Consider the following 12,162-nt stretch of genomic DNA (forward strand, 5'->3'; position numbering starts at 1 on the left):
AAATGCTAATCTATGTTCTTAACAACTTGATTTTTAGTTTCTATTGTTTGAAGAAGGAATTATTTTTATTAAAAAAGAAGAGACCACATAGCATTTAACTGCTTTTACTACACATAATAGTGATGCAAAATAACATACCACATTCTTAGTTGCTCTTTAAAGGTTGCAGAGGAGTTTGACTGACCTCATTCTTCAATAAGCCATTTAAAGGAATATAATTTGAGCAAATGCTATGAATTTTTAAATTTGTAAATGTAATTAATGTTAAAAGTAGGGCTGTCAGCGATTAAAAAAATTAATCACGATTAATCGTACTGTTAATAAATACCATTTATTTAAATATTTTGGATGTTTTCTACATTTTCAAATATTGATTTCAATTACAACACAGAATACAAAGTGTACAGTGCTCCCGTTATATTTATTTTTATTACAAATATTTGCACTGTAAAAAAAAGAAATAGTATTTTTCAATTCACCTCATGCAAGTACTGTAGTGCGATCTCTTTATCATGAAAGTTGAACTTACAAATGTAGAATTATGTACAAAAAAACTGCATTCAAAAATAAAACAATGTAAAACTTTAGAGCCTACAAGTCCACTCAGTCCTACTTCAGCTAATTGCTCAGACAAACAAGTTTGGTTACAATTTGCAGGAGATAATGCTGCCTGCTTCTTGTTTACAATATCACCTGAAAGTGAGAACAGGCGTTCACATGGCACTGTTGTAGCTGGGGTCGCAAGATATTTACGTACCAGATGTGCTAATGATTCATATGTCCCTTCATGTTCAACCACCTTCGATAGGACATGCCTCTATGCTGATGATGGGTTCTGTTCAATAACGATCCAAAGCAGTACGGACCGACGCATGTTCATTTTCATCATCTGAGTCAGATGCCACCAGCAGAAGGTTGAGTTTTTTGGTGGTTCAGGTTCTGTAGTTTCCGCATCGGATTGTTGCTCTTTTAAGACTTCTGAAAGCATGCTCTACACCTCATCCCTCTCAGATATTGGAAGGCACTTAAGATTCTTAAACCATGGATCGAGTGCTGTTGCTATTTTTAGAAATCTCAGATTGGTACCACCTTTGTGTTTTGTCAAATCTGCAGTGAAAATGTTCTTAAAACGAACATGTGTTGGGTCATCATCTGAGACTGCTATAACATGAAATATATGGCAGAATGCAGGAAAAACAGAACAGGAGACATACAATTCTCCCCCAAGGAGTTCAGTCTAATTAATGCATTATTTTTTTAACGAACATCATCAGCATGGAAGCATGCCCTTTGGAATGGTGGCTGAAGCATGAAGGGGCATACGAATGTTAAGCATATCTGGCACGTAAATACCTTGCAATGCCAGCTACAAAAGTGCCATGTGAATGTCTGTTCTCACTTTCGGGTGACATTGTAAATAAGAAGCAGGCAGCAGTATCTCCCATAAATGTAAACAAACTTGTTTGTCTTAGCGATTAGCTGAACAAGAGGTAGGACTGGGTGGACTTGTAGGCTCTAAAGTTTTACATTGTTTTGTTTTTGAGTGCAGTTAGGAAACAACAACAAAAATCTACATTTGTAAGTTACACTTTCATGATAAAGAGATTGCACTACAGTACTTGTTTGAGGTGAATTGAAAAATACTATTTTTTATTTATCATTTATAGTGCAAATATTTGTAATGTAAAGTGAGCACTGTACACTTTGTATTCTGTGTTGTAATAGAAATCGATATATTTGAAAATGTAGAAAAACATCCAAAATATTTAATACATTTCAATTGGTATTTGATTGTTTAACAGTGCAATTAATTGCAATAAATTTTTTTAATTGCGATTATATTTTTTAAGTTAATCGCGTGCGTTAACTGCGATTAATCGACAGCAATAGTTAAAAGCTGAGGCCTATAGCTCTGTTTACTTTCATTTTGTATTCAGTGTGGAGAGTTAATCCCAGAGCAGGGCTTTTCTGATGCAAAATCTGAATGCTTGTGTAGTCACAACAGCTGTCCCCTCACTAGGTGGTATCTTCCATTACCTAACTGCAGAGATGAATTTTGGCCCAGTATTTCAGTAATATTGGACACACATGGTTTTAAGTGACAAAGCTGTATGCTTATTCATTCATTTGAGACTCAGTTACAGTTGGCTCCAAATCAGAACAGGGAGAATACATTCACACTATGGCCACCCTCATGGCTGCTTGTGGTAGTTGGATCATAGTAGGCACTGTTGCATCTACAGACGCAATTATCTGTTGCTGAGGAATTGCAAATTCACCAAAGCTCTTTACAGCACTTGTGGTTAATAATGGATTCCTAAAAAGCTCTATTAAAGAATTTCAGACCTATCAATTTTATGTCCTTATTTTTATTTTATTGTTTTAAATTGTATTATTGTAAGTTACCATGTTATTGAAATAATTGTTTCATTCAGTACAGTCAACATATTGGTATCATAGATGCACATAGAATTAGTAGGTTTGTTTGTTTATTTTTTAAAGATCAGTATTGTTTATTAAAGATCAGTAGACAGGTTTTTATTAGAATTCCTATATGATGAAGATAGCTAAGGAAAATGATGTGTTTACTTTTGTGACATTTACACACAAGAATTAAAATATGCAGCACATCCAAGAATCAAATCTTACAAAAAATGGTTTTAAAGAATTTAAAACATATCAGACAATTTGTTACCTCTAAAATGTTTCTATTAGTGCAGAAATATGACTTTGATTTTTGTGTGAAATTGTTTGGATATGCTTTGAATATTGTGTTAAGATACATCTGTGCAGATACTTTTGTGCTACAAGCATTTACATTTGAAATCAATGTAAAACATAATTTTCATTTGTTACTGAAACAAATTGCATTTACTAATGCTTACATTCAGTGTGTGCGGTTCTATACTACGTATGAAAAACTTATTACTTAAAATTCTCTACTTAGCCTCTTTTATTTTAAAAATAAATAAATAGTCCTGGAATTATATTTTCAAAATTAGAATATGTATAGGTACCCAATAACTTCACTTCTATGAACCCCAAAGTTATGGAAATATGTAAATAAAGAAGTTTTAATTCAGAACATGTATGCTTTTACAATAAATAAACTGTAAGGTTACTGTGTGATAATGAAACCTGGTTTGTATTTAGCATGTTCTTTGCAAGCCACTAGTATTCATACCCACTTTATTATATATGTAGTGTATGTGCTATATCTCTCTCACTACTGTGTGTGTGTGTGTGTGTGTTGCATTTAAACTGATAATGAATTCATGCTTGTATTAAAAGCTATATAAATATGAATATTTTGAGGCTTTTAGCATTTGATGAACAAAGAATTACGTGGCTACAAAATAGAACAATTGATAAAATCCTCCCCACTATTGGCTATTATTTACTGTCTCTTAAGTGGCAGGTTGTATTTATGCCAATTTATCTGCTTCAGGGAACATTCTTGATAGCAGAACAAAGTGAATAAAAGTAGTTTGCTTTGCAAATGAATGCAAATGGTAGAGCCTTTCGGGAAGCCCTTTAACAGGGGCAGTGCACTTTGATTATGAGTGAAGCTGCCATTTGGACATGGTGAAAAGAGCACGCTTGAACCATTGATTGGGGGAGACAGTAAAAAGTCAGGAAGGGCCCGTTAAGCTTGCAGTGCGGCAGGCGGATGTCAGTGTGGTTAGAGCACAGTGGGAGAATGACAGGCAGGATTAGTGTCAGGGAGAAGCTTTGCTGTAGCTGTGGAGATGGTCCCTGGGGTCACTCACCTCTGACTGTTGTTCTGTGCTGATGGCTCTGTAATGCAAACTGCTTGATATATGCCTGTTCATTATCAGAAATGGTGATTAGAAAAGGTATTTATCATAAAGGATTCTTTTAAAAAAATAGAAATGGTTAACTACTTTTTACAAATGCTTAGTTCAATAGTCCCTTCTTTTACTAGTGTGGAAGGCTGGGTACAGAGCCTTGTGTTCTTGGAGAGGCAATTTAACATACAAAGATTTAATAGTTAATTTGACAATTATATCTGAGGAACCAGTGTTTTCTTGCTTTTTACTCAGTTTTATATGGTTGTCATAAAGGAGGAAATTATTTACAATTTACAGCATGCTGTTACGGTAGAACATTGTTTTATATTTTGGTTATTGGGCCTTGTTGCTCTTTGAAAATGTCCAGTTCCTTTCTGTTTTCTTCGTGTACAGTGCACAGAAGCCACAGGATTTAGGTGCTTTTAAAAAAAAAATTCTCAATGGAATGTAAAATTGTCAGATTTCACTTCCAAAATGTTAACATATAATACATTATGGGGGCTTTAACAACTGACTGAATTGGGCATGCTGTTTTAAGATACAGATATATAAATAACATTTTAGGATTATTCTCAGTATTTTTTTCAATTGAGGACTTTTTAAAGATTTCTCTTCCTTCATATATCATTCAGTTATACGTAAGAGGATTTTATATATTATCTAAAATGTTGATATCTTAGACTGTGGTTTAATCTTTAAGCAGTAAAATTGTTTTTGATTTTTATTGCTTTTTTTCATAGTGACATAAGTTAAATGTGTCTACTGCACTAATGTACATTTTATATATTAAATATTTTTAATGGTTCAAGTTCCTTCACTGATGGCTGTTTTTATGTACTGTTTTCTGTAACAGAGCATTCAACTAACAAGCTTTGGAAACCGTATTAAATTACATAGTTACAATAGCCATTATTTGATTAATTTATTTAATGTCTTCACTATTTTATCCAACTACATTTTTTTCATTTTCCCAGCATAATAAATGTTTTACAAATGTTTTGCAGGCACCTGAATGGACAGAAGAGGACCTTAGCCAGCTGACAAGAAGTATGGTTAAGTTCCCAGGGGGGACCCCAGGTCGATGGGAAAAGATTGCTCACGAATTGGGTCGATCAGTGCCAGATGTGAGTTCACTCAGATTTGCTTTGTATGGAGAGTGACAAACCAGAACAAGACAGGCAGTGTAAAAGGCAGACATAGATGGGGTCCAACATTGTCTTTTGAGAGAGGCTGCAATCCTTTTAGGACCTGGAAGTGAACCATTAACTAACTAAGCAAGAAGCAGATGTCAGCAGTCCCTTGCTCCACAATTAACAGCTGTAACTGATCAGCTGTATGGGGGATTCTGGTGCTTAGAGACCTGAGCTACTGTAACCTGATAACAGAAAAACAATGCCAGTTTTAGTGTTCGTAGTAACTAACCCCTTTTAACTGCAAATGGACATTTGTGAGTTCTGTTTAAACCAGGTTTAAAAAAAAAGTATGAATCATCTAATAGCATTTAGACAGGAGGGTTCCATTAATTAAACTGAAATATTTCTACAAAATGATAAAACAGTTGGTCTGAGATTGATACTATTGCAGTTCCTATTTCCAGACTATAATATGGTTAACAATGGTATTGTGTAAAATAATTAATATCCTTATTCAAATACTTATTTTATGGTGGTGTGCCATATATATAAAATATATATATAAAATATGGCACACCACCGGTGTGTGTGTGTATGTATGTATATATGTATGTGTGTGTGTGTGTGTATATATATATGTATATAAACAAACTGTACTTAAGGATTTAAAGTGTTATCCTGAAAAGTATGAAAAAAAATTTTCATTTTCAGCAGTAGATCACTTGTATATGCTCTACAGTGTCTGCAGAGTACCATTCAAAAGTCTCTTCAGTTGATCCTATTCCAAAGAGTCTGGAGGAGTTAAAGAGAATAAGATTTAAATGTTTCACTGTGTTGATGCACATTTTGGAGCTTGTTGTTCTGTATTCAGAACCTAGCAAAGATACTTTTTTTGAAAACCAAACCCTCATTTAGTCAAATAGTCATAAATTGTCATATAGGTTACAGTGAGTTATCTGCAAGCCAGTTTATAAAATGTTTTTACCTTTTCGCTGGAAACAAACATAGGTGATTTTTATCCCTATCATTAAGAAATTAAATAAACCTATATTATATCCAGGCAAGCTATAGGGATCTTGATGTGCATGTGACTAAGCAATTTGTAACGCAATATACTGCAGATAGTGAAATATGTTGTGTTCTGTTTAGAGATAGGAGTGTCTCTCACTTCATAGTAGTGGCCAGCGAGGGCCTCATTAGAAGACACTTTAGTTTACTCAGGAGTTGTAAGTAATACATTTTATTGTAAGCAGTTTGACAGTGTACTACATGTGAAAAAGAAATCTTTAAACACAGACTTGCACAAAATTGTTGTTAAAAATCTGCCTGAGAGACCATTATTATTAATTATTATTATATTTATATTATTTTAGTGCCTGGGAGCACTAGTCATGGACCCCATTCTGGTAGGCACTGTACAGACAGAGAATAAAAAGACCAATACGTTTAGAATCTGTCTTTGAATATCTAGTGGGTCCATCACTAAAATCTCTGGGCACTAACAAATTACACAATGCAAAACCTGTCCTAAAAGATTACATTCTACACCCTTCTTCATCTGTTGTCAAGTGTGTGTGTCTCTGTGTGCAGGTGTGTGTATGTATGTATGTTAAAAATATGTTTTTATAGAGAGCCTTTCACACATGAGAGATCCCAAAATGTTGCCTGTACATGCCCAGTATTGGGGGAGAGAAAGAAGACTGCTGCTCAGACTCCGAGAGAGAGAGAGAGAAACTGAACCACTGGGTCCTCTGTCCCCTGAGCTATCTGATGAGAGATGAGAAAGATATATCCCGTAAGCACTGAGCTGGCAAGGAAAAAGGAATCATAAGAGATGTTTTACAAGGGGAGTCAGGATCTGGAAATATACCTGCTATAGCATTGATTTCTTGTGGCCAGTATGTAACGGGGTGGCTCCTGCTGGAGGTAGCCACCCCTGATTACAGAATGAGTCACACCTGGAAGAGATCAGGATGATTGCCCTATGAACAGCAGCAGGAGGCTGCAGAGAAGGGGGGAAGTGCAGGAAATTGTAGTGTGTGTGAAGGGCTCCTGCAGGGAAGACCACAAGACCAAGGGAGCTGTGACAGAGTTGGAGCGTAGGGAGCAGGAGGCTCCTGTTGTGAAACCCGGATGGAGTTTGGGCCTACAAATTGGGGGCCCTAGAGGCCTGTGTCAGAAAGCTAAGTTCCAGCTAGGATGAGCTGAGAGGATGGGCTGTGAAAACAGAATAGGACAGAAGAGTTCCAGCTGTGAGAGAAGACACTAGAACAAAATATGGACTGTTGTGTGGTGATGGACTTTATTTTGGAACTGTTATTAGGGTGCAGGAGGGGTTCAGGGTGCAGGTTCTGGGATAGAGTTTGGGTGCTGGGTGCAGGCTCCGGGCTGGGGCAGGGGGTGGGTGTGCAGGGGGGGGGTGAGGGGTGTAGGCTCTGGGATGGAGTTTGGGGGTGGGAGGCGGTGCAAAGGGAGGGGGTGCAGGCTTTGGTAGGGAGTTTGAGGGCAGGAGGTGGTGTGTGGGGAGGGGGGTTGGGAGGGAGTTTGGGGATAGGAGGGGATGCAGGGGTGAGGGCTGTGGGTCTGAGGATGAGGGGTTCATGATGCAGGAGGGGGCTCAGGGATGGAGCAGAGGATTAGGGTGTGGGGGGATGAGGGCTGGGGATGAGGGGTTTGGGGCGTTGGAGAGGCTCGGGGGAGGGTAAGGGCAGCCTGTCTTCCCATTAGTAGATGGGGGACACTAGGACCCGGGGGCAGCAGACAAGGGAGAGGCAGGTGGGGGGGGGACAGGAGGTGGGGGAGTGGCAGGTGGAGAACGGGGACCCATCCAACACTCCCCCGCTCCCTGACTGCCCCCCCCCGCCCGGACTCCCCTTACCATTCTGGCTCCACGTGTTTGCAAAACACGCTGCCCGTTGGGTCAGTTTGTGTGTTACACAGGGCTGCAGACAGAGGGAGGGGGGAGCATGGGAGGGCTCTGGCTGCTGAAGGCCAATGGGAGTGGGTCAATCGGCCCAGCTGCCCAATCAGCAGCCGCACTCTGCATGAGAGTGAGGGAGGCAGGGGAGAAAAAAAGCCCGGACATTTTAACCTTGTTACCAATTCCTCCCGGACGGCTATTTAGAGACGCAAAAGCTGGACATGTCCGGGGAAATACGGACGGATGGTAACCCTATTGTTATTAAACCAGCCCCAGACAGAAGGAGATGTTATCCACATGGAAGTCTGTGTGCAGTTCTAAAGGGGCCTGCAAACGAGGGCTAAAAGGGCAGGGTTCCTGCAAAGTGACCCGGGCCAGAACTGGGGAGGCGGGAGTGGTCAGTAAACAGGTACCCCACTGTATAGTCCCAGCAATAAAGTAGCTTATGTAAGCCTTGTCTATACTAGGCTTTAATCTGAACACTTCCCGCTAATGCTGGTGCAGCTCCACTTTTGTACACCAGGCACCAGCAATCACTATTATATTTACCACTATATTGCATAGACCTGCATTAAGCAGGTTTCAATAAAATGATGCTTAACAGGACAGCAATTGCCTGGAGCCCTGTGTACATTAGCTCCCCCACTGTTGATGCTTTGGTTGTTAGAAACTGGAGTTAGGAACTACCATAAACATGGATATTAGGTTGTCCCTTAATCTTGTCAAAAGTGACATGGAGTCTTTATTTACAGCCTAGTCTAGCATTATCCAGGCCAGAGGGACATTGGGTTTGTCTCATCTAAGGAATGAACCAGAATTCTTACATGTGGTCTTCAAAGCAAAAAATAATAGTGTGCAATGTTCCCCCTAATTGTTTACATCCATGTGCGGAATGAATTTTGTTATGTGCACCAATATGGAGGTGATGTATAGTAGGGGTGGGGCCGAGGGGTTCGGAATGTGGAAGGGGGTGGGCCTCAGGGCTGGGGCAGAGGGTTGTGGGGGCTTGGGGGTTCCGGGTGAGGGCTTTGGGGTGGGGATAAGGGGTTCAGGGTGTCGGATGGGGCTCAGGGCTGGGGCAGAGGATTGGGATGCAGGGGGTGCAGACGTTGGGGTGGGGCCAAGGATGAGGGGTTTGAGGTGCAGGCTGCAGCTGGGAGAGAGAACTCTCCACAGCCCTCTCTGACTGCAGCAGCCCAGGGCTGGCACAGAGGCACCTCTCCCCGGCAGCACTGGGGCTGTGGCCGAGGTGCCTCTCCCCTGCCGTGGCAGCACCAGGCCAGGGGAAAGGCGCCTCTCCCTGGCCACGCCGCTTAGAGGGAACTTAGTGTGGGCTTTTTTTTCTTTATAATATATCAAGAGAGCCTGAGATTTTTACAATAATTCTTGCTTACTTTTTGCCTAGAAGTATCAGGAGTCTTGTTTTACCTGTTTTTGCAGAGAATTCTTTGTAGGGCTTGCAAACTACTGTATTTGACTCTTTGCGGATTGCTTTCAGGTGTTTGTCAGGAGCTTGGCTAAATAGGTATTAACAAAAATAAAGGTATTTTTAAATAATCCAACTAGAAATCTTCCCTCTTTTCAACTGCTCAAGTTTCAGTGTTTTATGATGTCATCATCCCAGTCTATATAGTCAACAAAAGGTCCTTTAGCAAAAACAGTAGAAAAAACTTAGTATTTGCAGTGTTAAAAAAGAAAACCCAAAAGCGCTGACCATGATGCATAAAAAAGAAGCAAAAAAAGAGCACCAGCAGAATTTTTTCTTCCCACTTTGTAGGTCATCTTATATTTCTTTGTGGTGGTGGTATTTGTAATACCAAACAGTTGTGAGATTCTCATTTCCACTGCAATTCTTAAGCAGAATGAAGTGATTTAAGGAGTGTGTGTCTGGCTTTTGTCAACATGTCAGATCCTTAACGTTATTTTAACTTAGTCTTTTTGTGGTTTCAAGTGTTTGTTTTTGTATGTTGGCTTTTGTTTGTGTGTGCATGGGGGAAGGGGTTAATAATTATCATCCTGACACAATAGATCATATAATATGCTTTTGGCCAGTCTTAAACAAATTTTAATTTTTAAAAAAATAATTGGGCTTTTGTCCTTTATTTCTTTGCCTGAAGAGTTGGCTTTTATTAAAAAAAAAAAAAAAAACTGCTTAGAAATATCAGAAATGCAGAGTACTCTTCCTTGGTTCTGCTAGACAACATATTTGATACCTGAGCATTGTGAGCAGATGTGTTGTGAGCTCTCACCTTGCAGTGAGATGATGGCATCCCTGTTCAGTGCCTTGGCCAAAATGTGGTTAGAGGGAGTTCAGGGGAAGGGAGCTCATACCTTGCTGCTTATCAGGGTAAGGTAGAATAATCCTAAATGGTTCAGCCACTTGAAATCTGTGCTGTCAAAGAGGTGATGTAATAACAGTTGATAAATTTCCTTCCTAGCAGCCAGTGGTGCTGCACCTCAGTTTTCTCATCTTAGGATAGCTGTTTGAGTCTCAACAACACCTCCCCTCCTGGTGCTGAGGTCTGATTCCACAAAACCTCAGAAAAGTATCTCCAGTAGTCCTAGCTGAGACTCTCCCACCTTGAGCCTTTCCCTCAGGCTTGTCTTCCCTTTGCTCTTATGGGAATGTCTTGTGTTACCTACTGTCTTTAAGCTTTCCCCTAAAGTTTGGTACAACCATTCTTCATTCTTCCATGGGGTACTTCTGCAGCCTTTTTTCCAGCTCCAACAGCCACAGCTGCTACACCTTCTATAATTTCCTCTCTGAAAAGACTTGTAAGCGGGCTCTGCTCCATTCAAGTTCTCTCATTCCAGGCCTTTGACCTGGCCATTGAGGAGAACCCCAAAAGAATTAATGGACACAAATCTGACATCAGGAATCATAACATTCAAAAACCAGTAGGAGAACACTTCAATCGCTCTGGTCACTCAATAACAGACCTAAAAGTGGCAATTCTTCAATAAAAAAAACTTCAAAAACAGACTCCAACGTGAAACTGCAGAACTGGAATTAATTTGCAAACTGGACACCATCAGATTAGGCCTGAATAAAGACTGGGAGTGGTTGGGGTTATTACAAAACCTAAACCTAATTTCCCCAATACTAATTTTCTCCCTACTGTTACTCTCACCTTCTCGTCAACTGTCTGAAATGGGCCACTCTCATTACCACTTCAAAAGTTATTTTTCCTCCCTTGGTATCCTGCTGTTAAACGAATTGTCTCGTTAGACTGACCTTACACTTCGTAAGACAGCTCCCATCTTTTAATGTATTTATACCTGCTCCTGTATTTTCCACTCCATACATCTGATGAACTGGGTTCTAGCCCATGAAAGCTTACGCCCAAATACATTTGTTAGTCTCTAAGGTGCCACAAGGATTCCTCATTGTTTTTGCTATTACAGAGGGTGTCTTCAGCCCTAGTTTCAAACCTGAGCTTTCTCCTCCTGCACTCTAAGGGACAGGAAATGTAAGCGGGTGAGTTTTCCATCCTGCTGTAAACAGAATATACACAAACTTTAAACATTCCCTTTCCTGTGGTTTGGCTTTACTGATGACACAGATAACAATAACAGACTGAGTTTTATATCCTATGTGCTGGTCTATGTTGCAAAGTTAGGTTGGCTTAACTACATCGCTCAGGGCTGTGAAATATTTTGTGCCCTATGCGATGTGATTAAGTTGACCTAAGCAATGCTGTAGCTACCACTCAGTCAACAGAAGAATTCTTCCATTGATCTCGCTACTGGTTCGTGGAGAGGTGGATTTACTACAGCAACGGAAGAATCCCTTCCTTTGCTGTAGTAAATGTCTACACTGCAGCTGTGTTGCTATTGCGTTTCCAGTGGAGACATACCCTAAGCTTTCTTACCAAACTGGCTTTTCTTAGGGTCTTCTGGCCAAGTATCATTTGCTTTGGCCTGTAATTCCTTCTGCCTCTCAGATGCATATCCTGGTGGGAGTGAAGATGCAGCTGCCACTATGACTTAATAGGGTTTATATTTTTATGCAGGGTTTAAGCATACAACATCATATGACTCATCAGAGGAGTCCTGTGTCCCCATGCAGACTCTACCATCCTGCTACAGACTATTACCCTGCTACGAGCGGGAAAGACAGCCTGCTGAGAGGGGCTGGGGTGACCAGATGTCCCGATTTTTGCATTTTTTTTTCTTATATAGTCTCCTATTACCCCCCACCACCTATCCTGATTTTTCACACTTGCTGTCTGGTCACCCTAAGAGGGGCAAACACTTCAAACCCTGCAATGCTACATTAGTAGCTGAAGCATAGTTG

General features: G+C 40.1%; 1 protein-coding gene across 1 annotated transcript in view; it reads left to right on the plus strand.

Moving 5' to 3' along the window:
• The window catches only part of DNAJC1 (DnaJ heat shock protein family (Hsp40) member C1), a 178,647-nt gene that overhangs the window by 151,939 nt on the left and 14,546 nt on the right, over nucleotides 1-12,162 (plus strand). Inside the window, exon 9 of the mRNA XM_005302767.5 lies at nucleotides 4,817-4,936. Within this exon, the coding sequence (XP_005302824.1) occupies nucleotides 4,817-4,936 (120 nt within the window). The remainder of the gene's footprint in view (nucleotides 1-4,816; nucleotides 4,937-12,162) is intronic.

Source organism: Chrysemys picta, chromosome 2 (assembly GCF_011386835.1).
Source record: "Chrysemys picta bellii isolate R12L10 chromosome 2, ASM1138683v2, whole genome shotgun sequence".
NCBI classification, from domain to species: Eukaryota; Metazoa; Chordata; order Testudines; family Emydidae; genus Chrysemys; species Chrysemys picta.